At 36.3% G+C, this 27,705-nt stretch overlaps 1 protein-coding gene across 1 annotated transcript; it reads right to left on the reverse strand.

The window, feature by feature from the left end:
* Window positions 1-27,363, reverse strand: CPA3 (carboxypeptidase A3). Its single transcript, XM_015072535.3, has 11 exons — window positions 27,225-27,363; window positions 27,051-27,126; window positions 23,924-24,048; window positions 14,820-14,922; window positions 14,614-14,715; window positions 13,218-13,319; window positions 11,817-11,927; window positions 10,585-10,675; window positions 9,368-9,570; window positions 7,450-7,534; window positions 1-657 (listed from the first exon to the last, which is right to left on the reverse strand). Exons 1-11 carry the CDS (start codon window positions 27,290-27,292, stop codon window positions 470-472), a joined length of 1,254 nt encoding a protein of 417 aa, XP_014928021.1. The 5' UTR covers window positions 27,293-27,363; the 3' UTR covers window positions 1-469.
* Between the last annotated feature and the right edge of the window lie 342 nt (window positions 27,364-27,705).

Genomic DNA, 27,705 nt, shown 5'->3' on the forward strand with positions numbered 1-27,705 from the left:
TGATTATTAGTGCTAATAGAGAAATATAGAGAGTATAGTTTATCAAAAGACAAGATGCATTTTGGAATATAATTTAATTTTAGTATATTAATACATGAAATGATGAAGCCATATGGAAAGTCTGATTCTGGAGAAACTGAAGGTTCTCATTTCTGTGTATCATGTTTCGCAGATGTACGTATATCCCGCTGTATATCATGTTTCAAAATACTCAAAATAATACTTTTTGATGGTTTCAAACTTTATTTGGATCAAAGAAAGGTTGTTGAAAGCTTTCACTTAAAGCTGTTTGTTAAGGTGCTATTGAGAGTAAATAAAAACAAAAAGAAGTAACATAGAACTTAAGTGAGCAAGAGAGGGACCTATTCAGGTAATGTGGAAGCTATATCTAGGTATAATTGAAGGTTGACTTTCTGGCAGAAGGCATAAAGAAACATTATTTGGCTTATTCCAAACTGAGGCCAATTCTTTAGGAAGTATGCTTGAGGATATGCTTCGCAATAAATTTAACAGCTAGCAAGGTCTCTTTACAGGTCGGCTTTATCTGAGATTCTGGAAGGAGAAAACAAAATTTGCCTTTATCTCGGAGCTCAAAGGCAAATGTGTGTTTGATGCCCAGGTTGTAAGCCCAGTCTAAAGAAGAACCTGATGTCGGGTCTGTAAAACATAAGCAATAAATATTTAATTAGAAACAAATGCTAATGTTTTTCTTGAAATGGAAATTCACTGGTGTAAAATTAGCAATAAAAAATAATTATGTGTACAGTTAATTGCAGTGAGGAATGGGAGTAGTGGTCTATATAGTATAGAGTGTAGAATAAAACATAATCATGGTTTTGGGATCCACCACTCATTTTAAATATGTGCTGCATTTTCAAAATTACATTTTGTTTGGGCCAGTACTCTAAATAAATTGAGTTTGTTTACTGGGCACACAGTGTTGCAGATGGAGGTGGTCTGGGCAAGTGCAAGCAGCTGTGTAAACCAACTAAAGAGGGGGTCACTGGTCACTGAAAACTCAACCAAAAAAAAAATCATGCATACAAGCTAGGCAAAATTATGTTCTTCCTAATAGTTCAGGTCCCTTTTTATTCATATTGCTTGGGTGAACTATTTTCTGGTTAGAAGACCAAGAAAGCTTAAATCAATTATTTTAAGGATGTATTTAATCCCCTAATCCAACTTTTCAATGTCAATTTTTATGAGATTTACTAAGAATGTTATTATTTGAAAATCTAAACAGACATCTAGAAGTTATATACATATAAGGTTTATACAAGTGCATGTGTATACTATAAATGCATTTATGTATATTTTCATTTGCGTAATAGAAAAACTACTTTTTTGTATATAAAATAATTTATGTTCCAGGACAAGTGATGAGTTTAACTGATATTAATATTTTAGGTTTGGAGGATGAAAACTCAAAGTTGTGATGAAGAAAGAAGAAATATTTTGGTAGAAATAGACAGGGTTGGCTCTTAAATTATTCAACAAATATTATTTTATTTATTTATTAAACAACTTTTTTTAACATTTATTATTGAGAGACAGAGAGAGACAGAGCATGAGCATGGGAGGGGCAGAGGGAGGAGGAGACACAGAATACGAAGCAGGCTCCAGGCTCTGAGCTGTCAGCACAGAGCCTGACATGGGGCTTGAACCCCCAAGCCACGAGATCATGACCTGAGTTGAAGTTGGACGCTTAATAAACTGAGCCACCCAGGCGCCCCAATTCAAGAAATATTATTAAACCTTTAATATGCATGGTGTACTATACTTGGTACTGTGGAGGGTGGGTGTGTTCAGGTTACAAAGGTAAAGATGATGTTGGTATCTTTGGGAACTTACAATTTAGGGGAGAGAAGTCAAAGATGCAAATCAATAGAGACAGGGAAGACTATGTAAGTACCATAAGAAAGGTAACAGTATAATCTTTATGTTGACTCTTATGTAGATTAAAAAAAAATTATGTCTGGTGAGGAGGTTGACATTTTATGCTCAATGCCTACTAAATACCGCCTTTATGATGGAGAACCTTGAAGAAAAGCTAGTGTTTTTCCAGATGGAAATGGAAGAAAGGCATTCTGGCCAGTGAGCTACAAAGATGGAAAAGCATGGAGGCCTTTTTATGATGAGAGAGAGGTTCAGCTGGACTGGAACAAATGGAGAAGTGAGAGTTTGTGGGCAAAGCTCAGAAAACCTGATAAATCAGGGCAAGGTGTTTTGTTTGGGAGGCAATAATAGTTATTTTAGTGCCATACTTAGGACTGGAAAAAGTAGAAACTGGTTAGGAGGTATTGTGAAATGAAAGCCTGAACTTGTGTAGAGTCATCACATTGGGCATAGCATTGAGTGGTCCATGTCACAAATACTGGAATGGAAGAGTCACAAAATCTGATCAAAATGATTGAGATTTCAGTCTGGATGGCTGAAGACAATCCACACATTATTAATAGAAATAGGAACTCAGAGAGGATAGTGATGAGGAAAAGAAAGGATAAAGGAGGAGAGACAAAAGGATGTTTAGCATCAACCACATTTAGGACGGAGCTTGAGAAAATGAATTTTGAAGTCATTGGGAGAAACATCATAAATGTTGTTTAGAAAGCAGCTCCCACACATTCAGGGTCATTATCTTTTCTTGGTGAATTGATCCTTTTATCTTTATTAATGTCCTTCTTTGTTTCTAGCAAAGTTTTTTGGTTTGAAATTTACTTTATCTGATATTTAATATGACTACTTCTCTTTTGATTAATGTTTGTATGGTATATCTCTTTCTAGCCTTTCAGTTTCAACCCATCTGTGTTATATTTGAAGTAAGTTTATTGTAGGCAGTGTATTATTGAATCATTTTTTTTAAATCCACTCTGCCAATCTGTCTCTATTTAATATCTTTGGTTAAGTTTTGATATGACTTAAGTCTACCATCTTATTTTTTTGATATTTGATACTGTTTGATATTTATTGTCTGATATTTGACTCTCTGTTTTTCATTCCTCTCTTTCTCTTTTCTTTTTCTGGTTAAATGAACATTTTAAGGATTCCATTTTGATTGATTTATAATAACATTTTTGAGTATATTACTTTGTAAAGTTTTCATAGTGGTTGCTCCAAGTATTACAATATACATACATAATTTATCACAATCTGCTGATATCAGTGTTTTACCATGTCAAGTGACATATAGAAATCTTGCACTTAGTTTCTTTTTATATTTCTACTTTTTAAATATAGCTGTCTTCAGTACTTCTGAATATGCATTGAGCATCACATCAAATGGTGTTATAATTTTCATTCCGCCATGATGAAAAGAAGATAGTCATTCATTTGTTCATTAATTCATTACATAATCCATTGTTCTTGTTTTCTTTCTACAGTTTCAAGCATTCTCCTATTACCATTTATTTCTTATTTGGAGAACCTCCTTTAGTCATTTTTATTTTGTTTTAATGTTTATTTACTTGAGAGAGAGAGAATTTGTATGAGTGGAGGAGGGACAGAAAGAGGGCAGAAAGAGAGGGAGAGAGAGAATCCTGAGCAGGCTCCTTGTTCAGTGCTGACCCTAACACGGGACTCAATCTCATGATCATAAGATCATGACCTGAGCCAAAATCAACAGTTGTACACTTAACCAGGGCTCAATCCCACAACTCTGGGATCATGACCTAAGCTGAAATCAAGAGTCAGATGCTTAACTGACTGAGCCACTGAGGCACCCCTCCTTTAGCCATATTTAAAGGGTAGGTGTTTGGGTGATGAAATTTGTCTGAGAATGTCTTTATTTCCTCTACTTTTCTTTCCTTTTTTTTTAGTTTATTTATTTATTTTTCGAAACAGAGAGGGAGCACAAGTGGGAGAGGGGCAGAGAGAGAGAAAGGGAGAGAGAGATATTCCCAAGCAGGCTTGTGCTGTCAGCAGAGAGTCCAACCCAGGGCTTGATCCCCATGAATCTTGAGATCATGACCTGAGCTGAAATCAAGAGTTAGAGACTTAACCAAATCAGTCACCCAGGTGCCCCTATTTCCTCTTCATTTTTGAAGGATATTTTTGCTGAATATAGAGTTTAAGGTAGATAGTTCTTGTCTTTTAGTACTAGAAAAATACCGTCATTTCCTTTTGGCTTTACATGGTTTCAACAAATCTATCATTTGAATTGTTTTTTTCCCCCCCTCTGGATTGTTTCTCTCTGGTTGCTTTCAAAAGTTTTTTCTTTGTCTTTAGTTTTCAGAATTTTAAACATTTTTTTTAATGTTTATTTTTGAAAGGGGGGGTGTGCAGAATGCGAGTCGGGAGGGGCAGAGAAAGAGGGAGACATAGAATCTGAAGCAGGCTCCAGGCTCTGAGCTGTCAGCACAGAGCCTGATGCAGGACTTAAACCCACAAACTGTGAGATCATGACTTGAGCCCGTCGGACGCTCAACTGACTGAGCCACCCAGGTGCCTCTAGTTTTCAGAATTTTAATTATGATGCACTCAATGTGAGTGTTTTTAGTTTATCCTGTTTGGCATTCACTCAGCTTTTTGATATATTGGTTTATGTTTTTAGGAACTTTTATAAATTTCAGTCTTTATTTTTCCATATTTTTTTTCCATTCTCACTCTCCTTTTCTTCTGAGATTTTGATGTTTTGAATGTTGGATCTTCTGTTATTGCACCTCAGGTCCCTGAAGCTTTGCTCATCTTTTTTCAATTTGTTTTCTCTCTTCAGATTGGCTTATTCTTTCTTTAAGTTCACTGATTCTTCCCTCCATCATATTCATTCTGCTATTGAGCCTTTCCAGTGAATTTTTAAATATTTTAAGTTTTTGTATTTTCCAGTTCTGTGATTTCCATTTGGTTCCTTTTTATGTCTTTCTTTCTTTTCTTTCTTTCTTTCTTTCTTTCTTTCTTTCTTTCTTTCTTTCGGTGAGATTTTCTGTATTTTCATTTGTTTCAAGGCTATCTAATTACTTGTTGAAGTATTTTAATGATGGTGACTTTGAAATTCTTGTCAGATAATTCTAACGTGTAAATCATCTCAGTTTTGGCATCTGTTGATTGTCTTTTCTCTTTCATGCTGTTACTTTCCTCATTATTGGTGTGATAGTGATTTTTGATTGTATTTGGACATTTTGGCTATTATGTTAAATCTTAAATCTTAACTGATACCTATTTTAGCAGTCAGTCACTGTGTTTAGGATTAGCATTCAGGCTCTGGTCTTCTGTGACTTGTGGTTCCGATGACAATATGGTTGTCAGAATCTTTGCATTGCTAATTTGGTCTGGTTGATTCCCCTAGTGCTGCTGTCTCCCATTGATTGCTGCAGGTAACTACTACCTGAGTGAAAAGTGATCCCCCTAACTTGGCCACTGGTGCCTTCCAGGTGACAAGTGCAGTCTCAAGCCTTTAAGGAAAGAGAGCACTTCCCTGATGGGAAAGAAGCAGAAGGAGGAGGAGGGGCCTGAAGAGAGAATCTTCTGATGTATGTGTGAAGTGTACCTGTTTTTTTGAAAATGTCAACTTTTAGAGGCAGTTGGCAGAGACCAAGTAGAAAAGGAGGAGGGCGAGGCAAACCAGGAGAGTTCATTGTTAAGGAAGGCCAAGGGATGGCAAGAAGAAGGGGTATCGACAGGGTCCAGCATTGTAGGGAGTTTGTGGAGTGTGTGAGCTGAGATAACTGTAGTGGCTTTAGTGATTAAGAAGGCTGCCATTTTTAGCTAGAGTTGGGTTTAAGTTCATTAGAAAAAGGCATATAAAAATAAGAGTTTGGTAGCAATGGAGTTAGGGTAAGTAGGAATTGTGTCTTGTATGGTGGTTTAGAGTATGTTAGATGTTTTAATAAACTTGGTCAATTTCTAGATGTACTAGTTCTCCATTTGCAGTTAAGTAAACTGTTGTGATGTTAAAGAGTATGGCTATTCTGTTTTGGCAAATTTATGTGACATTTCTCATTAAGATTAATAGTGGTTATTGAGAATGAATAGAATTTGTGATTTTTCATAATTATGTGATGTTACTAAGTTTAATAAGTTTTCTTTTATGATACCACTTTTTGTATCTTTAAAACCTTAAATTTCAAGCAAAAACTATATAAGGCATGAAATAAATGCAACACCGAAAGCTTCTCACTTTAAGAATACATTTTTCTAGGACTTAATCTATTGACTGTGTTACTTAGCCTTTTATTTGTGTACATCTGTACCTACTAAAATATGTATATATATTTATAAAAACCACTTGCTAAATACCAGGCACCCTATTAAGTGCTTTATGTATGTTAACTCATTTCATAAATTCCTATCACAACCTTAGGATTTAAGTACCATTTGCTGTTTTATAGAAGAGGAGACTTAGGCAAGGAGAGATTAACAATTTGCTCAAAGGCACTATCTAGTACATAGTTGAGTAAGGAATCAAACCCAAGCTGCATATCTTCAGTTTGTGCTATTAACCATTGTACTATACCACCTACTGTATGTCAATCTATAGTTCTCCCAATTGGAAGTCTTCTTGGACTTGTGCAAGATAATTTTTTTGTTGTTGACGGCATTTTCTTAATATATTGATATTAAAAAAAGTCTACTCCTTTCAAGGCACATTAGGTACAAGGAACTTACTGCAATACAGTCAAAACAAGTCAAAATAAAACAACCAAATTAGAAATCTGGTTTTAGTCCACAGGAGTCTACATAACATAATGCTTGTGGCTTAACATGTGTCTTTTGAAAAAAAGCATTATTGACATGCATAAACATAATGACCTGCACTTTTATGTCAATACTAAGTTCTATTTGAAACAAAAGCTAAACTAGGGATATGTGGGCATAAGTTGAAATTGAAGATGTGGTACTTAGACACTAAAACAAAAGCAACAGAACTAGAACCTTTACATCCTATTTCTTAATCCACCATATAGATTTCAGTTTAACACAATAGGAAGGGACTAGTGAAAGAGACATTAAACTGATTTTACGTGATCAAAGTGGCTGAAACTTTTGGCCAGCCCATTTTCCCACCAGGAGCTAGGGAGGAAGACTGTGTTTGCATAGGGACAAGGCCAAAAAAAGAGAGTCCAATTAAAAACAAAACAAAACAAAACAAAACAAAACAACCACAGAAAACTGTTGAGTTTGCCCCAACTAATTCTCATGAGTTCCAGTGAGGATAAATGTTGGTTGGGAACAGGAAGGTGGATGAATTAAATCGCAAACTTATCTTGATAAAACAACTTCCATTGACCTTGTATCCTTGTAAAAGTTCAGTATAATTTGTTTCTAGAAAAATCTTATCCCCACAAAAGGGAAAAATGTGTTCCCTAGACTCACATATAATTCAGAATCACCTGTTAAAACTGAGGTTTAAATTATCATTTCTAAATGTTCTGATTTACAAGTTCTAAAATTTTCTTTAATATATAGAAAAAAGAATTAGGGAAAATGGCACAGTAAACAATAAGAAAGACTTACAGATAGTTGATGCTATTGGGCCATAGATGTAGCGGGTTTCATACCGAGTTGATAGAACATCAGTGCCGATCTTTGCAACTTTGGCCTGGAGAAAAAGGGAAGTTAGTGTTGGAATAATAGGAAACTATGTAAATGCTGTTAATTTATTGGGGATTAAAAAATAAATTGTACTGTTTTTTTGGCAATTGAAGATGAAAATAAAATCAATGGTTGTGAGAAATTTATTTTTGGGAAGATATATTGTCATTGTAAAGACAATGTGAAGACAAATGTGAAATAAGTTATAAACAGTCATGTCATGTCTCATTTTGTATTTCTACCCTTTCTTTTCTCTGTCTTCTTCCTCTCACCCTTGTTTCCTCCCTTCTCCCCCCTCCCCCTGCTTTCTTGTTTTTGTCCTTTCTTCTAAAAATAATATTCTTTCTACTTCCTCTCAGATATTTTTTGGCTTCAGATATTTGTCTTTTCCAAAGTCAGTTTCTCCCATGTTCCTGTTTCCTTTGTTTTTATGGGCATCATATCATCGTAGGACTTTCTCCACATTGGATTTTAGCATGCCAAGGGAAGAAAAAGATGGTTGACTCCTCTTTAAAATAGTCGTTAAATTAGAGTTTCTCTTCCAGAGTTAATGCATTTCATGACCTTTAATACACATTAGTGTTTTGTGCAATGAGAATGATTATTGGAATGAATTTTAGTGGAATATAGTCACTAACGTATTTGTACCCTAAATGAAGATTTACTTTTAGTCTGTAATGTATGTAACCAAAAGATAAATTTTTTTTCTTAATCAGTTTAGTTGCTGTGTAGGAACTCTTTACTCAAAGTGGTTTGTTATGTGTATTTGTATTTTTAATTCATAATACCATTTTTTAAGGGCAGATTGAAATTGCATTGCCGTATATTTTTGTGAACTAATCAAACTAATGGAGTTCAGATTCTCAGCTATTTTGGTTCAATAAATGACTATTGGCCGCATATTGCTTGCATATTTTCTTTGTTGTATATATACAGATGGTTTTAATGACTAGTTTAAATCTCTGCTTCAACTGAAATTAAATGCTGTTGTGCTGAATACAATTGGCTGAAGTCAAAATGACAATTGTGACTTCTTTTAAAAAAATATACTTTTAAAAATATGAGGCAATATTGGAACCATCCATAGCTTTTACCAAATGTGTTATATTTATCAGCCCCCATGGGATCTGGGACACTGAACTTTATCTACTTTATTTCCTTTCTTTTACAGCAATTAACAATATCCCTTTTTATGGGTTTTTGTCTATTCATACTTCCAGTTCTTGTGACGCATTGGAACCCATATGCAGAGTTTTCGTTTGTTTTAAGCTAACATGATCAAATCAGTTTTTATGCAAAGGAAAAGGATACATAGTAAATTTTTGTTCTTGAAAGACAGTGCATTCTCAGTGAGGAGGCTTTACAAACACTTATAATGTTCTTTCTTTGGATAGTAAAAGAATTAATATTGTTTCCAAGTTGATCAGGAGGATAAAAATACAATGAATCTTCTTAAATATGGCATCTTAGGGACAGGAATAGCAGATATCTTTGCTGTTCTGTTAGACTTTTGCTGTGTGTGGTTTTATAGTATGACCCATGATGAATGTTTGGATAACAGTTTATGCATTCATGGAATTCTCCTCTGGATTGCCCACACATTTTTTCCTACTGGCTTTATCTTAGAATCACATTGAAAGATTTTACATCCTTTTATCACATGAAGAATTAGTTTAGGAATTATGATTTTAACTCTAAGGTAAACTTTATTAGTTCTTTTCTTTGGTATGAAAGTGTGAAGTTCTTTCACCGTAATGCAGTTGTTCATAAAGAACAGTTGTTCGTGGGAGTCAGTGGTGGTGTGTGTCAGTGCATAAACCATAGGTTTTTTCCTACATACCAGGTCCTTGTAGTTAGGTGGCAGTTTTGATGTATATCCATAGGGAAACAATAGCATCTGGGAGTAGGAATGGAAGGTGATATAGGCCTTGATTGATTTCAGGTGGCTTCGAATGAAGTCAGTGACAGCTTTGGTCTCTTTCTCGGACTCTGGTTCTGGGCCCCGATAAGTTTCTGCACATGGGTCCTTGGTGTTCGGAAAAGCTGCAGTGGATGTGGAGGATGAGATCGCAGTTTGCTCCCCATCAGTAAAGATCCTGTCTCTTCTGATGTGGACTTGCAAAATGTTTTAAATGTTTTCATTTCCCAGGTTTACAGGGCTGCCTCAATCTCTCTGGTGTCATAGTCATTGCAGACCAACTTTTTGTACATACAACTCATAGGGTGACAGACCCAGCCCAATGGAATATTCTTAGCCTTGTTTATTTTGCCTCTGTTTCCCAGGGTCACAGGAATAATACATCAGAAGCAGCCCAGGGCCTGGAGCCAGATAGACCCCAGTTCCAGTTCAACCCTACTCCACAATTTGTTGGGGACTGGTGTGAATTTCATTTTTTGAGCCTGAGTTTCTTCATCCTGGTTCAGCAGACAGCTCTCACTTAGGGATAGCTGCTATTCTCATAATTTTTATGGTAGAATAGAATTAAGAGCTGAGGTGGTATTTTCAACAAAATTAGTTACAGAAAAAATTTATGAATTGGGGTAGTGGTAATTTTTCCTTGACTGTAATGATGAAGTCATATTTGTCTAGCAACTGTCATCTGATGTAGCAGACTTCTGCTTATCATTGCATTTCTGTTAAGCCTTTTCACTTTCTTTGCCCCCAGCTGTTTCTTTTCACAAACATCTGAAGAGCTATCTCTGTGTTGGTTTTAACCACTGGTATTTCTTGGCTTTTATCAGACCAGGAAGAGGAGGGACCCGAGACCTCTCTTCAGATTATCTGAATTTTTATGCATCTGGATGTGTCTGATTTTTAGCAAGCTAGATATATTAAGTAAGAGATGGTTTGATAAACAACCCCATCCCTACTTCCTCCCATATAACAAAACATTCATAATGTTTCTAAGGTAGGGATGATTATCTTTATTTTTTAGATTAGAAAATTAGCACTCAGGGAATACATAATATTTGCTGAGATAAATAAGTGGTTTAACTGAGTTTGGTGTCTGAACAGTCTTTATAGCTCTTTTTCTTGAGATCAGGTCTACTACTCACAGTTCCATGAGGCATTAAAGTTCCTGTTGAGGTCAGTGCCGATGCAGTTGGAGTTTTGGTTCTTGGAACGATTTTTTCTCCACATGCGATTCTGCAGGATTGAATGATGGAAGTGTTTACATCAGATCAATTTGCATTTTTCAGTTTGATCATTTCAGATCCTCTCTGCAGGTGTCTACAGTTTTATTTGAAACATACCTAGTTAACTTGAAGCTCTTTATTATGAAGAAAAATATATTGTTTTCTTATAACTTGTAACATTTTCAGCAACATTGTTTTTTATATTAATATTCTAAGGCCTTGATAGGATAATTTAGTTAGCTTTAAAAACTGTTGATTAGTTCTCGGTACTAGAAAATTATCAACAATGTTCTGAAATTACCTATGATTTAAATTATAACTTCATTACATTCTTCACCATTTATAGATTTCAGGTATAATACAGGTCAAATTGTGACTGTTAGAGCATAATTTCCAGAAAATAACTGGATGTGATAGTATCTGTCTGAAAGTTCAGTATGAATCTTTTTTAACAGCAGTGAGTCAATAAAGGATTCCGTTAAAGGACAGATTATTTGTGTCAGTCTTTATTTTTTGATACAGTTATTCCACATCAAATTCTGTTACAGATAGATTGGAATACAGTGCCTTTTGCTTTGAGGTCAGTGTTCATAATATCTTTTTTTTTTTTAAGTTTTATTTATTTATTTTGGGAGAGAGAAAGAGACAGAGCATGTGAGAGGGAGCGGGGGAGGGGCAGGGAAAAAGGGAAAGAGAGTAGGCCAAGCAGGCTCTGTGCTGTGAGCACAGAGCTCCATGTGGGTCTTGATCTCACGAACCACGAGATCCTGACCTGAGCGGAAATCAAGAGTTAGATGCTTAAGTGATTGAGCCACCCAGGTGCTCCAGTGTGTTCATAATGTCTTTAAATGACTTTTATTTTTAGGTGGAATGTGCTTTTGCCATATCCTATGACATACATTTCCTTTATAATTATTGCTTAATTTCATTTTCCTTACCAGCTTCAGCAGCAAAAATTTCTTATTATTTCAAGGACACCTACTGCAACCAGGAAATCATGCTTGCCTTAGTCTGAAATTGAAATTCTTAAAAATATATTTTTCTGAATTAGAATTAACTGGCTATCCAACTTAATACATAGCAATCAATGTGCATTCAAGTTGGTAAATACTATATTGTCCAAATGTGAACAAGAGACCATAGAGCGTTACCTGTGTCCATGACCAAATATATCCATCAACATTGAATACAGGAAGAACATAGAAATTCATTCGGTCCAGGAGTTTGGTCATAATTTTGTTTTTGCCATAAGTTTTGGCTGCCTGTAGGAGTAGGAAAAAATTAAACTATTGGTGTAAAGTTTAACACCATGTGGAAAGCTGTGGTTATAATAGTAATAACTATCACTCCTTAAGTCATTTACTCAAGTTCACATGGTTTCAAACATATTTCCCCTAAATAGCATAAAAATAAGTGACCCATATAAAAGTCACTTATTCAGACTAGTGAAATTAATTGAACTGAACATTCTTTAAAGGATCATTTTGTCAAGGCAGTAGCATTCCGCATACAGCATGCAAGATGTTTTATAGGAAGAATGGAGGCCAAGTGAAAAATTAGCAGTACCTATTGTTCTAAATGGATTCTTTCCCTCACATCCTCTAGGTAAATATAGATTGAGTTTATAAACATAGGAATCTGTAACTATTGGAGAGAATTCATAAATTAATTATAAACAGGATTAAATAAAAATGTTCCATTAATAAAAGGCTCAAGCATTTAGATTGGCCAATCAACTCCTTTTCTCTTATCAGATTGAAATTTATCTAATTATCTGTACTTTCTATGGCTACCTAAAATCTCTCTCATTCCTGGAAAATCTCTTCCAGGTACGTCTGTTCCAGAGCCAAGAGATTTTTTGCAGCCCTATCACATGTATTCCTTTGTAGCTCTTGGCCCTCAGCTAAAACAAGTGTAGAGATAAATCAGTTCTCCTGGCAGATTCGTTCCTAGTGAAAGTATCTACGCCCAGAAAGCCATTGTCATTCATATTACATCAGCATGTTGTATGCAAACGCTGGCAGAAAAGAGAAAGTTATTTGATGGTGGGAGTCAGAATAGACTAGAATGAGAGGAACAACAACTTACAAACTGAATTTGCCTTTAAAAAAAGTGAGTTATTTTTCACTTGGAAAGGAAATTAACTATGAAAATTCCAAGTGCCAATTGATTGGCCAATTAATTATCTAAACAGGAGCTAGAGGTCTATATGCTTTGAGCTCACTGAAGAAAGGCAAAGATTGTAGCTTGTAATATGAAGATAGTTTCAGATCATCCATACTTCACTATAGGAGAAACCATATCATGCCCCCCCCATTCTTTTACTTTTATAAACTGTCAGCTGGAATTCAAGAATTTTGAAGGAAGGTGTCAATTTTATAAAAACCCCAACGATGAGTAAAATCCAGAGCATTTATTTCCTGACAGCACCAAATGTGGGCCCTTCTAGTTAAGTGGAACTGCATTCATTTGGAAAGGGGTGTTGCCACTCCGTGAAGTGCTGGAGATTTGACAATCAAAGGAGAATTGTATGAGCGTTCCGATTCACTTACCTGATAGACAAACCACTGGCAGAATGCTGGGGAGATCCATTCTCGTGCATGAATGCCACAATCCATAAAAATAGCCTTTCTCCTTTCATCCCTTTTCCCAATCTATTTAAAATTAAACTTGAGATATTATTTTGCATGAACTCACATATTGATCCCTTGTTGTCCAATAACTCATTCCTGTGCTCAAAGCAATTCTTTCCCCTGCCTTCTGTTGAATAACTGTTTATGCACATATTGTTTTCAGGGAGGATCACTTCACTCTATATCCTGAAGTGTCTATACATAATTCATAATCAATTATATAGTATATCTTGTAAAAAAATTTTTCCTAGTGTTAGAGTTGTTTTTATGGTTTTTAAAACAATCACAATATATTGTTTTTCTATTTTATTGTTAATATCCTTTGGTTTGAGAAATAGATGATAGGTTATTTTGTTTTGGCCATTTCCTTTTGTTTTTCTGGCGTCATAAATGGGATGTTTAGCCTGGGGTGGAAAAGATTTTGTAGTTGTGTTTGCAGTGGGGAAGAGGAATGGTGGCTGGATATTTGAAGGGCTGTCATTTTGAAGGGAATTTAGATTTGTTTTGGCTAGTTGGAGAGAGTGAATGGATGGGAATTCAGGGTAAGGAAGGGCTTCTCATTTATTAAGGGGATGCTTCAGGGAGCAGTGTCTCTGGATGTGCAAGCATCCAGCAGCAGCTGAATGGCAATTGTCAGCTCCATTATAGAAGGGAATTCTCTATTAACATAGGATTGAAATGCCTCACTTACTGTTCTGGGACCCTATGAATCTGTGATATTTAAACTTCTCTTAACTTAAACACTTAAACACACTCTGACTTAAACACTTAGTCATCAGTTTCACTGAATTTTAATGGATGGAACACTATTTTATACACCAGGCACATCATAAACTCTTATAATAAAGATATGGGACAAGGTATTTGTCTGAGTTTGTCCGTTGTGTCTCACAAATGGTTTATTCAAGGACTTTCTTGGTTTCACCTAAAACCACCTATCACTTCTATTTTTGAATGGACATTTAGAGCTTATATGTTCTTCAAAAAGATAAGACTTTATTGTCTCAAAATTCACTAGCTGTGTCAAAGTAACTTTAAAATTTTTTTTTATCGTTTATTTATTTTTGAGACAGAGACAGAGCATGAACGGGGGAGGGTCAGAGAGAAGGAGACACAGAATCTGAAACAGGCTCCAGGCTCTGAGCTGTCAGTACAGAGCCTGACGCGGGGCTCGAACTCACGGACCGCGAGATCATGACCTGAGCTGAAGTCGGCCGCTTAACCGACTGAGCCATCCAGGCGCCCCTCAAAGTAACTTTTAAATTAGTGTTTTTTCAACAATATTAAGAATCAGTAATTCTTGAATTATTTTTACCTTGAGAACATATAGTGGATTATCTTCAACAGTGGTTCCAATTTTAATACGAGAGACCATTTCAGGATGCCTATGCACCATTTTTTCAGTCCAAGCAACAATCTTAAGAGCAAAACCAATTTTGAGGAATTAGAATAAAAAAAAATAAATGAGAACAAATATTGAGGGTTACAGTTTTTTTGAAGTACAGGCATTTTATACTATACCTTGTCCCAGTTATTGTATTTTGCATAGCTGTGCCTGCCTGGGATATCTTCTTTAACATCAAACTGTTTTTCAATCTCTTCTTGTAGATCATGGATCAAGATTCTGTGTGACAGGGGAATGATAAAATACACATTTACTGGAGGAAAAAAACCCACAGTTATCTTTCATTTACAGAAATTTTCTCTTCCTTCTGCTCTATCTTTGATTAGGGTTGTCCTGTTTCTTCATTATTCTCTAACCATCTCTTTTATAAATGTCGTATGTATGGCTTCATATCGTCCCATTTATCTGGAGCTGTGCTGTTCAATGTGGTGGTCTGGGCACACATGGCTTTAGAGCACTTAAAAATGGGGCTTGTCCAAAAAAGAGGTTGCCGATATGTAAAATATGCACTAGATTATGAAGACTTTGTAAAAAAATTATGTAAAATACCTCACTAATGAGTTTTATATTCATTGCATGTTGAAAAATAATATTTTGCAGTATTAGATTAGATTTAATATTAGATTAAATAAAATATATTGCTGAATAAATTTTGCCTGTTGCTTTTTAACTTTTTTAATGTGGCTACTAGAATCTTTAAAATTGGACATGTGGCGTGCATTATATTACTGTTGGTCAGCCTTGATTTGTAATCACTCTCTAACTTTCTTCAAATGCACACATTCACATACGCACAATACAGGCAATAGTGGATATTCTTATGTACAAATTTGCTGACCATCCCTTATCACTTCACACTTCCAGAGCTGAATAACAACTTCCAGAAACTTGAATAACAATAATAGTAAGCACTTATTTAGCACTTACCATGTGCTAGTCATTGCTCTAACCACCTTATATACATTAACTCATTTAATTGTCACATGAAATTATTACCCCCATTTTACAGATGAGAAAACCAAGGTACAAAGTGTTTAAATAACTTGTCCATAGCTGTAGAGCTGGAAAATGGTTAGGCTGATAGGGAGCGGGTGAAATAAGATGCAGGAAGAATTCTTAGGAGGCTAATATTGGGGATCCAAAAGTCTTATACCTTTACCCTCTTCTCTATTTTCATCTTATTCCTGAGTTATTTCATCTCATCACCTCATTCAGTTCCGTGGCTCTAATGGTGACCTAATGGTTTCCCACATTTGTGTTTCCAGTTCTGGACTCTCCCCTGAACCTACCACTGCCCTAGCTCTTCCCCTGCCTCTCCCGGGGCTTATGCGTCCAATTGCCTACATGACATTTCCACTTGATTATCCATTTTTTTCATATGTTCCATTCTTTATTTTACATACATTGTTTTATTTTTATCTTGCTAATATTATTACATACATTTTTTTTACGTACATTACATACATTATTTTTATCTTGCTAATATTACTACCCTTTTACAGATGGGGTCATTGTTGCTTATAAAGCTTAAATACCCATAATTTGTGTATGTTGGGGTTGGGAATTTGAATGCAACCTTGTCTGACTTTAAGATTTATATTTTAAAAATGCCATTGTCATCTCATATGTACACAAATATTTTTGTATATTTTGTCTGTTTTGGGATTTTCTCTTGTGCTCCACTGATCTGTTTTCCTGCTCTTGTGTAAGAACCAAACCATATTAAATTATAGTTTTAATATTGAATTTTAATATTTAATGTAGTGTCTCCTTATTCTTGTTTCCAAATTTTTGAGTAATTTTACCTGTTCTTAATAAATTTTTTTTTCAGGATCATTTTAGAAATTAATAGAATTATTAGAAAAATATAGGCTCTTCATTAGAATATATTAAATTAAGAATAAATTTGAGAAGAATCTTATTAATAATGGACCATAATATAGCTATCTTGATTTTTCAGTAAAATTTTGTATATTTTGTGTATTTATTTTTATTAGCCTTGTGAGTGGCTTTTTTTCTCACTAAACGTTTGAACTGGTTATTATTCATATATTAAAAAACTTATTGCTTTGGTTATACTTATATATTAGCTACCTTATTAGTTAAAAAACTATGTTTTTACTTCCAAGGATTTTTTAGCAATGTCTTTATGGGTTTTATAAGGGTTTTAGGGTAGTTATTTCTTCTGTAAAAAATTATGCTTTGTACTTTTTTCCAGTAACTATTTTTTCCCCTTGCTTTATTGCATTGGCTAAACTCTGAACAATGGAAAATAATAGTGGTGAAAGAGGGCATTCTATTTTTTTTCCCGGTTTCAACAAGAAAATCTTTCACCACAGTATATAATGTTGACTGCCATTTGAGATTAATATGGCAATGTCTATTGATACGATCAAATTATTATCCATTGGTGTACAGTTGCATTGAATTTTATATTAGATTCCTTAATGTTAAATATATTACAGCCATAAGAGATTAACAAACACCCTCACATAAAGCTTCATTCTTCTTATTTAAAATTTTTTTAAGTGTATTTATTTATTTTGGGAGAGAGAGAGAGAAAGAGAGAGAGAAGCAGAGAGAAGCAGAGAGATGAGAGAGAGAAAATCCCAAGCAGGCTCTGCTCTGTCAGCACAGAGCCTGATGTGGGGCTCGATCTCAGAAACCGTGAGATCATAACCTGAGCTGAAATCAAGAGTCAAATATTCAACTGACTGAGCCACCCAGGTGTCCCCATATTATTTTAGATATAATTATTAAAAAGCTTATTTAATCTAGAAGGAATACATTGGACATAGGTAAAATGGCTTGTGGGAAGCAAGCATACTATCAGTCAGTGTTAGCTTAAGGAAAATAAACTACATAAATAGAAGGATTTAGCAAACATAGGTCAGTGGTCCTTTGGTGCAAATCCAAAGACCCAATATATTTTAATAATGTAAATAGCCCTTCTGGTTATCATCCTTTTATAGCACAGTGTGAAAATTTATGTTGGTAATGGTAATCCCTCAACTATATTAACCTACAGTATTCACTATATTTTACAGGGCCGATGGAGATCAATGGCTTATAATAAAAATACTTCAGTGAAATATTTAAAATCAGGGATGTTTTGAATTTGTACTTGAGAAGTTTCCTTATTTGGATTATCATATTTGCCATTGACTTCTTATAAAAGCATTACTGCTGTGGATGAAATGCATGTGTATTTTCCCTCTGTTAGCAGTAAGTCCTATATAGGAAGATACTATTTTTTAACATTCATTCTAGTAATTTAGGACAGTATCATGCACTCTTACCTCCATAAATCCTATTATGTATGGAAGTGGTGACCTGGTCGGAAGAGGCGCTATGGTCATTTCTGGGTTCCAACCCCATTGTGGCTTATACTTTATGTGATATTGGGGGAGGGAGGTTAACTATCTCTCTGAACCTCCGTTTACTCACTTTTACAATGGAACCAAACATCAGCCAGGATTGTGGTGAGGATGAAATGAATTGAACTGTGGGAAGCAATTGGCAAGCCATAGGTTCCCAGGGAAGTTGGGTCAGAAAATTGGCAACCAATTCACAGACTTAACGTGTCTTTAAACAAGGCTTTGGCGGTATGTAGTTGTTTGACTCTGATACTTTGATTTCTTACGATAATGAACTGTGACACCGTAGCACCAACTCTACTTGTCGGTTTCTTCTTGCTGATTGACTGGCTGATCTGAGTTTGGAGACAGAAGATAAATGAGGTATACTTCTAATTAGAGTTTATTTAGAACATGACACCAAGTACTACTCATGAATATTGATTCCCATTAACATTACTGACAAACACATTATTATGCACATTATATCTAATTCACTGTATGCTTGGCTTTTTGACTTATGATGAATCTGGGATTTCTCAGAAGAAAAATTGTGACAACAGATTTGGAGTCACGTTGCACTAAAGCTCATGAAGCCTGAGAGAACCATTGGAAATTACATTATGGGTGGTCACTATAGACAATGAATTCCTTTAATTAATTGTTTTAAGTTCTAAAGACGGTGTGAGGCTTTTGCTCTACCTGCATTTATGGAAGTAGAAGAACCAGGCAAAAGAGAAATTTTATGGTCCCAGAGGTTGATTCGTAACATAAGGCAGTATTAATTAGTCACAGGGAGCTCGTATCTAAGAATATTTTTAGACTTACACATATCAATTTAGCCTCTGTGATAACAACAGCAAAAGAAAATCGTGCGAGCTAAAATACGACCTTTCCACAAAGCAGCTGCATGAGGACATGAGAATGGTGCCAGATTGTTGCTGATAGGGACTAGAAATTAAGCCTAAGGCTGGAAATTAAGAGCCAGGGCCAGATGTTATTTTCATGAGCCCTTCCACTAACCAGCAGCCAGGCTTAAGCAGATGAAACCAAATTACTTTCTCCCAAATATTATTTTAGTGTTCCAAGATTTGCTTAATTTGTTAAAGAAATTCCTAAATGTAGATGAAAGGATAAATAATTATCCCTGAGGATTTAATGATGGAAATGGCTAATGTTTATTGAACCTGTATTATGTGCCAGACATTCAGCTCAGCATGGTATTTACATTCTGTCATTTAATTTTCAAATCATCACTATTAATTTGGTACCATTTTCACTCCCAAAAGTTAGATAGAGGTTTCCAAAGCTGACATAACTGTTAAAATGCAGAAGTTGGGATTTTAACCTAGAGGTGTCTGACCTCAGTGTTCTCGAGCCATTATACAACTGTGCCTCCAGGCACAAGGAGCGAAATTCCCTGGGTATCGCCCTCAGATCTGTAGTCTTAGTCTGCTGAGTACTATGCAGCATTCGCCCAGCTGATCAACTGTCCTGGAAGGCTGTTCTCCAAGGTCAGGAAATAGATAAGAAGTTCAGAGAAGAGGCAGGATGAATCCTATTTTGACAATTTCAATACTCCCTCCATCTGTTAGTTTTAAAGAGTAACAGAGAAATGGAGAATGGTAGGTCAATGTATGTGACTGCCATAGGCTCTGGTGTGTGTGTGTGTGTGTGTGTGTGTGTGTGTGTGTGTGTGTGTGTGTGTGTATGTGTGGTGTACATGCAGTGGGGAAGCGTGTTCCAGGGAGGCAGAGTCATTGTTTTGTGCCTTATAAACTGGTCTGGCTTGCCTCTACTCCTTCATGCCAATGTTCCATCAGGATAGGGGCTATTCAAATAGCATGATTTCATGTTTCCACAAGATCCCATTTGTCCCTAGTAGCCCCCTGAGTTACCATGTATCCAACTTTGCATTTACTGACATGGATTTCTCAACATTTGAGGCATACCTCTGTGTTGGATAATAAACTTTAAGGCACTAATTTATTCACTAGGAGGGAAGGGGAGCATGTGGTGATAGCCTTTAGTTATCCCTTATTATACAGTGTGTATGTGTGCATGTGTGTGTGTGTGCACTCATTTAAACACATGTATAAGTGGTCTTTCCCCCACTTACATAAGTAGAAGTAAAGGAACCAGGCAAATGGCGATTTTATGGTCCCAGTCACTCTTTGTGAAACCTCTATGAAATACCATTATAAAGATGAAGAAAATGAGGTTAAGAGAAGTTAAATAAATCATCAGTGTTTAAGTAGCTAATGTGTGGTTTAAATGGTACTTGACTTGGACAGCCTCATGGAGAATCCAAATTCTTATTTACCACACTCTTCTGCTTTCCACCATGACCAACATCTCTTTGCCATTTGTATCAGGTATAACTATACCTGCTTTACTCTTGGGCAAGTAATATATAAAAATGTAGAGAAGAAGGAAGAATGAATGGGACAAGACATTAGAATGGTTTATTTGATTGAAAAACTTATTTGATAGGACTGTGTATATACTTGGAATATGAATTTGTGTCTGACTAAGCTTTATTAGGTAATTGGACATTAATCTGAAGTGTTGATGAGTAAGTTTGATATAGAATAGTCAGTTCAATGTGGATTTCTTTTGCATTTCCCATATAATCTTATGTGCATCTTAGTAAGATTTCACTTAATTATATAATTTGAGTTTTACTATATTTGTGTTACATCATATATATTGATAGTTGTTTTCTGAATTACCTTTCATTACCAGTTCTTTATTTTCTGATTTTAACTCTTGGTCAAAGAAAAGATGTATCTTTTGCATATATAATCCTAGGTGTATTTTAGTAGGATTTCACTTAATTGTATAATTTGAGTTTTATTGTGTTTCTGTTACATCATATATATTGATAGTTTTCTGAAATACCTTTCATTAACAATTCTTTATTTTCTAATTTTAACTTTTGATCAAAGAACAGATAATCTAAAATGTATCTGAAATACAAATATCTAAAAGGTAAAACAATTAGTAAAAACATTAGGGTTTTTAACTGCTGACTCTAATAAATATGGTGTCTGCTCCTTTAGACTCAGTCCAATAGGTGTGCTTTTCTTTAGACATTTATTTCACCAGTCTACTCAGATTTGTTGGTATGTATATGTTGTTTGTTTTTTGGACTTGCTCTTTTATGATTTTGTAAAAGTATAAACAAAAATGGAGCAAACATGCTACTTTAAAATCAAATCTGTCTTAGTAATTTAATTTTCTAAAAAAAATTACACAGATACTTTAAAGAGTGGTTTATATGCACTGTCTAATGAAGGGTGTCTAAGTAAATCATTGTGTCAAACCAGCCTCCTAATATGGTTTTATTCAGACTGCTTCCTGGGTCCACCAGATGTTTCTGTTCTTAGAACACTCTTCTGTTACTGACTGGCACCAAGTAACACATATAATTAATATGCAAATAAAATTATCTATATAATTAGTACTTGGAGACAAGATTTAAGTAGTCCTTGTCTGCACAGATCACTTTACATATTTATATTTCTGAGGAAGGTAACTATCTAATTATGTGGCTTTCCCACAACTGTGGCTAATTTGGACCAATTTCTAGAAATCATGTCCTAATTAGATAAAACTAATTTTTATTGGTAGTTTAACACTTTGGGTCTTGAAGTAGATAGCAAAGAAGTATTTTGGCATAAGACAAAGTGAAAAGCACACTATATTTGTGAGGATCTGGATTTAGACCTCTGTTTGAGTCAGAATTGTTTCAGGCTAGGAGAGACCTGGAAGTCCAAAGAGGAGAGAGAGAGGTGCTACCTGCCTAGTTATCTTCTGTCACAGTGATTTATTCCACTGTCCATACTCATGTCAGGCAACTAGCTTTTTGTCTACATTACCAGAATATTAAGGAAGACATAATACTTCATTTTTCTGCTGCTATTCAAATCATATTAAACCAAATTGACAAACTAAAATTTATTTTAGCTTAGGATGGATACTTAGTAAGTATTAGTTGATCACAGGAATTTGTGGCAGGTCTATAGTAATGAAGTAAAATGAATATAGTAATTGAGGCACACATTTAAGAAGACTGGCTGTGAAGTGAATCAAGAGACATGGTCACCACGGGGTATCCAGGGTGGAGGGGTGATTTCTTTTAGATGCAAGAATGAAGACCATCTGAACTTTAGCATAAGCAGAGTCTATAATACAGTACCAGTTTCTGAGATCTTCGAGGTACATTTAAAAGTGTCTATTTCTAATTTTAATGGTGAAATTTTAATGGTGAATAGAAAAGTATGTATTGATACATTACAAAGGGTTAAATGCTTATATAAATTAATTTTGAATATGTGCTCCTCAATTATTAACTTCTACATTTGTTTCATAATCTCTTTAAACAACAGCAAAAACAAAGACAATGATCAACAACAATCACAGATAATGGCCTGCTAACTTTTTAATCCATTAAGCTATGAAAAAGAATTTTGCTTACTTGTCTTATATTTGTCTTTCCTTAATTTTAATTGAGTTTATATTTATTGAGGATACTGTAGCAATATAAACACAATCAAGTCATGATAAGCAGCAGTAAATCCTGCTCTGCAATGTCTCAGCCAGAAGAAGGCTTTTTTAGTTATTGCTCGATGTTGGGTAGCAGAGGCATGAAACAGCAATTCAAAAAGAAAGAGCTAGTGTTTAGCACTGTTTTGAGTGGTGAAGGTCTCAGTAAAGGGAATTGCTGGTGGGTGCCTGGGTGGCTCAGTTGTTTAAGTGTCCAACTCTTAATTTCAGCTGGGGTCACGATCTCACTTTTCTTGAGATTGAGCCCCATGTTGGGTCCTGTGCTGACAGCATGGAACCTGCTTGGGATTCTCTGGGATTCTCTGGGATTCTTGGGATTCTCTCTCAGCCCCACCCCCACTTGCCCTCTGCCTCTGTCTCTCTCAAAATAAATAAAAAATATATATATTTTAAAAGGAATTGCTGAGATGACAGGAGCTGGTGGAGTGAAAACAGGACCCCTCACTACATCAAACACATTTTTTTATGTCCCCTATGAATCTTTTTTTCTTTTTTTTAAATATGAAATTTATTGTCAAATTGGTTTCCATACAACACCCAGTGCTCATCCCAACAGGTGCCCCCCTCAATGCCCATCAAACACATTTTGTTTTTTATGTTATGTCTGGGTCTGTGATATTCATGTCTGAGCTCCCTTGTTCACTGCCCCAGGGCCTAGACTGTGCGTGGCCCATGGTTGGTGCTCAGTGAGTTTTAAGTTTCCCTTATTTCTCTGTGGGACCATAATGACTCATTTCTGTCTCTTTGGCCATTTGAGAATTCTCTCCTGTTGAATTTAAGTCTTAGTCAATTGCATTGCTTTGCTTTCTCTGAGGAAGAATTTATTTCACAAAGAATTATTTATTATATATCTTATATTCCCACATCTCTGACTTAAAGATGAGCACAGTTATTTGGGTCTCCTTTTATTTAGCAGGCGAATTCAAATTCTCAAGAATGAGGTGCTCACCATAGTGCCTGAGCTGTGTTGATTACCTGTCAGAGGTGATGAGTGTGGTTAAACCATCTATGCCTGCAGCAGTGCATGATATCCTTACTAGGGGATGGGTTTTGGAGATGGCGGATATAGGTAATTGCCCTTTTTGCAGATCAGAACAAAAAAAGATGGGAGTTGATTGGCCAAGTTTGATTTTATCCCCTCTATAATTAGGCCTCAATAGTCTGGAAGTAACTATAAATTTTATCTCACAGAGCTTTTATTTTCTTGGCCCAATTAAATATAATACTTCCCTCTCAATTTCAAGATTCCTCAAACTTTGAACATCTAACACATTGGAATATTTCATAGGACTTACTCATAGTGCATTTTATTTTGATCCAAAGAAGACTGGATGGACTGGGATTCCTTTTCACTAACTCGGAAATCTATTGTCATATTAGCAGCTACGTGGTGAGCGGCATCTGGATACCAGAAGTCAAGCTGTGGAGATGAGTTCAATGTTAGTCACAGTTCCTTGTTCACTCAACACGTATTTCTTAAGAAATAATTATGTGTCATATACTACAAAGAGAATTTGGGGTTCAATGTGGCTAAGGTATTGACTCTTCTCTTAATAAGCTTATGAGAGTTTGCAAATATACTGTTGAATATTAGGGAGTGAGAAAGAAACCATTTGTACTGATCACTTTTTCAGGACATAGATAGTATGTATAAATGCAAAAAAAAAAAAAGAGTAGCTTTTGGTTTATTTGTTTGATTCTACCATCTTGGGGTTGATTGGAGTTGTTTCACAACTGATTTAGCCATAGAATCTGACTCTAATTGGGAATATAGATCAAAAAATGGCTCTCCCACCCTGCCCCTGAGTCAGGCCTCAAAACCAGTTGCCTCTGTAAACTTTGAAATTCCTAGAAGGTTTGTGTCCAACAGAAGGCATAATCGCCAGCCCTGTCATTTTTCTAGCAATATGTTCTTGGGCAATACTAAGACTCCTTGGGTTTCACAGGCACCTGGGTGGCCCAGTGGGTTAAGCATCTGACTCTTGATTTTAGCTCAGGTCATGATCTCACAGTTGGTGAGTTCCAGCCCTGCATCAAGCTCTGTGCTGATAGCATGGAGCCTGCTTGGGATTCGCTCTCTTCCCCTTTCTGCCCCTCCCCTGTTCATGCTCTATCAAAATAAATAAATAACACTTAAAAAAAAAACAAACCTCTTGGGTTTTAAGTCTCTTCCCCAAAAATAGGGTTAAGAGGACTCCATCAGGGGTGTTGTAAAGATTGTGAAATGCGTATGAGGTCTGGGACATGCAGGCATTTAACAACTGTTGATTCCCTTCTCTTTTTCTTCCTTTAGCTGAGAATCTCAGAAATTCGGTGAATGGACCCAAAAGGATGACATTTGGATTAAAATAAGAGAAGATTTCAGTTCTTGTTGTTGTTCTTCAAAACCATGCTCAAGGAGTGCCTGGGTGGCTTAGTTAGTTGAGCATCAGGCTCTTGATTTTGGCTCAGGTCAGGATCTCACAGTTCGTGGGTTTGAGCCCCACGTTGGTCTCTGCGTTGATGGCATGGAGCCTGCTTGGGATTCTCTCTCTCTCCCTCACTCTCTGCCCCTCCCCCACACGCTGGCATGCTCTCTCTCCACAATAAATAAATAAACTAAAAAAAACCCATAATTGTGAAAACAAATGAAACACAATTCCCCAACTTGGGAAATGTGAAGGAAAGGTGCATTTTCCACCCACCATTCCAAGCTTGTAGACATGTCTAAGTCCACCTGGATATTTTGTAGTTGATTCGCATTCTACCTCTAGGCCAGCCAGTTATGTGCTAGTATGAGGCTGCTATGAACCAACCAATATTTATTGGTTTATTTTTATCAGATTCCTACAGCATAAATTGGACATATGAGGGATGCAGTATGGTTTAAAGTCATTTTTGGTGTTCATGGAGCTTGAAGAGTGAGGAAAAGGGTGGTGGAGCAGCAGACCGTAGAGCCTAGCAGTTTGGCAGGTTATGAAGGACTTCAAATGCCACACCAATACCAACAGAAACTTCTTTAACCATGCTTATTATGGCCAGGAGCCCTTCTGAACATTACCTCTTAGCTTACTTAGCCTTTATAACAACCTTAGGAAGTAGGTATGATTATTATCCTCAAATTACTGAGGAGGAGACTCAGATCCAGAGAGGTTAAGTAACTTGCCTAAGGCCACAGAGCTAGCGTATGGCTAGTATTCGAAACTCTGAAGGCCATGCTCTTTCCACACTAGGTGACATCTCACTAAAAAGCTTCAGGTGCAGGAATATAATAATCAAGTTTTAGAGCAATCAGGTTGCAGTGCAGACTTGGTTTGTGGGAGGCAGGGCTAGAGGCTATTGAAGGATAAGAGGCTATTGAAAGTGTCCTGGTAAAATGTAGGGCAGACATGAATTTGGCAGTGGCAAGGGAATGAAAAGTGTGGATTTGAAACACATTTGGGAATTAGAAGAGCAGAACTTTTGACTGGTTTGATGTGGTGGTGAGGGTGTGTGTGACTGGAATAAATCCCAGATTCAGTTCTGGGTTTAAGTCTGCTGTGTCGTTTAGGTCATTTAAGTAACTGTCTTTGAACTTCAGTCCTTTTGTTTAAGTGGGTTTATGCCACTGACACTGAAAATCTGGTGGAGAATTTGAAGTGACATGTATCAGGTGGCTGGCACAGTGTATGGGAGCCGCTGAGTAAATGATAAAGTGACTGTGTTAGCTCATTGGATTTTATTTTATTCTAAATGCTTATTTATTTGTTCTGAGAGAGAGAGAGAGAATGAGCTGGGAAGGGGCAGAGAGAGAATCCTAAGCAGGCTCCATGCCCAGTGCAGAACCCAATGTGCTGCTCGATCCCACAACTGTGAGACCATGACCTGAGCCGAAATCAAGAGTTGGATGCTTAACCGACTGAGCCTCCCAGGTGCTCCTAGCTTTTTGGATTTTAAAATAGTGATTGAACTTTAGGACTTGAACTTTAGATTCAATTTTAAATAGGATTGAACTTTAAAACTTTTAAAATGGACCTACTCTTGGGAAGGGTCACATCTTGGTATTATCAACCATTACTTTGATGTTATCAGTTAACCAGATACCTGTTATCATAATTTTAAGAGAAACTATGCCACTGGTGGAGATCAGGGTGGCAAAGAGGAGGGAGGGGAAAGAGGCCCCCATAAAGGTATCACAAGTGCCTGACTCCTTATTTCACAATTTTACCTAGAAAAAGCTGTTGTTTGCAAAGCTTTGGGGAGGGAAAACAGGACTGGCAATTTGGGAAAAAAATAAGCAAAAACAAGGGAAGTAGCGGCAATTGGCTGAATTATCCAAAGTAGCTCCTGCCACTTCTTCCATCTTTGTTTCGGGAAGCTCCGTGTGCGTTAAAAATAAAATACAAAAGAGGCAGCTTTTAGAGAACAGAAAGAAAAGATAAAATAACCCTCTAAATGCTTTACCTGGTTGGTTTGGGCCAAGTCCTTTATGATGTTTGCTTGTTTTTCATCCTGGAGCTTCACGCGGAGCACTTTCTCCCTTTGAGAATGCAAGAAGATGAAACACATGAACTGTAAAGCAGCATTCCTTCACCCTCATCCTATACAGAGCCTGGAACACAGGGTGGGGAGATTTACCTGTCGAAGCGGACAGGAGCAATTGCAAGGGTAGTAGCAATCAGACCCACAGGCAGGATGAACCGCATGGTCCTTCTGTGCCTGCCCCAAGACCCTCTGCCAGCTTTATGCCTCAGCTCTTATCTGGACGAGCAGCTGATTTCCTGTGAGGGTTCTCTGGTGGATGAAACGTCCCTCCCCCTGTGTTTGCTAGTTGGGGAGGGAGGGGTGAGAAAAGCACTAACACTAAACGCCCATTTTGTGGCAGATGCAATGTTACGCTACTCACCTACCTTTTACAATTGGGAATACCCATTTTACAGATGGCAAGCAAAGTAATTTTTTAGGAAATAACTTGCCCAATGTAGCAGAGCTAGTATGTTCACAGAGTTGAGATTTGAACCCAGTTCTTTGTTCTCAAATACGGCTTTTCCATATGTTTGAATTGAATGATGGAAGAAATCCATTTAAATTTGCACTTGGAACCTGAGGTGAATTGGGG

The sequence above is a fragment of the Acinonyx jubatus genome, chromosome C2 (genome assembly GCF_027475565.1).
Source record: "Acinonyx jubatus isolate Ajub_Pintada_27869175 chromosome C2, VMU_Ajub_asm_v1.0, whole genome shotgun sequence".
Classification (NCBI taxonomy): Eukaryota; Metazoa; Chordata; class Mammalia; order Carnivora; family Felidae; genus Acinonyx; species Acinonyx jubatus.

Coding starts and splice junctions, on each gene's coding strand:
- CPA3 (XM_015072535.3), bottom strand. CDS start 27,292: ATGCGGTTCATCCTGCCTGTGGGTCTGATTGCTACTACCCTTGCAATT. Junction 10,676..11,816: donor ATATTTGGTCATGGACACAG/GTAACGCTCTAT, acceptor TCAATCCTGCAG/AATCGCATGTGGAGAAAAAA. Junction 658..7,449: donor CCCAATAGCATCAACTATCT/GTAAGTCTTTCT, acceptor TATGTTTTACAG/ACCCGACATCAGGTTCTTCT.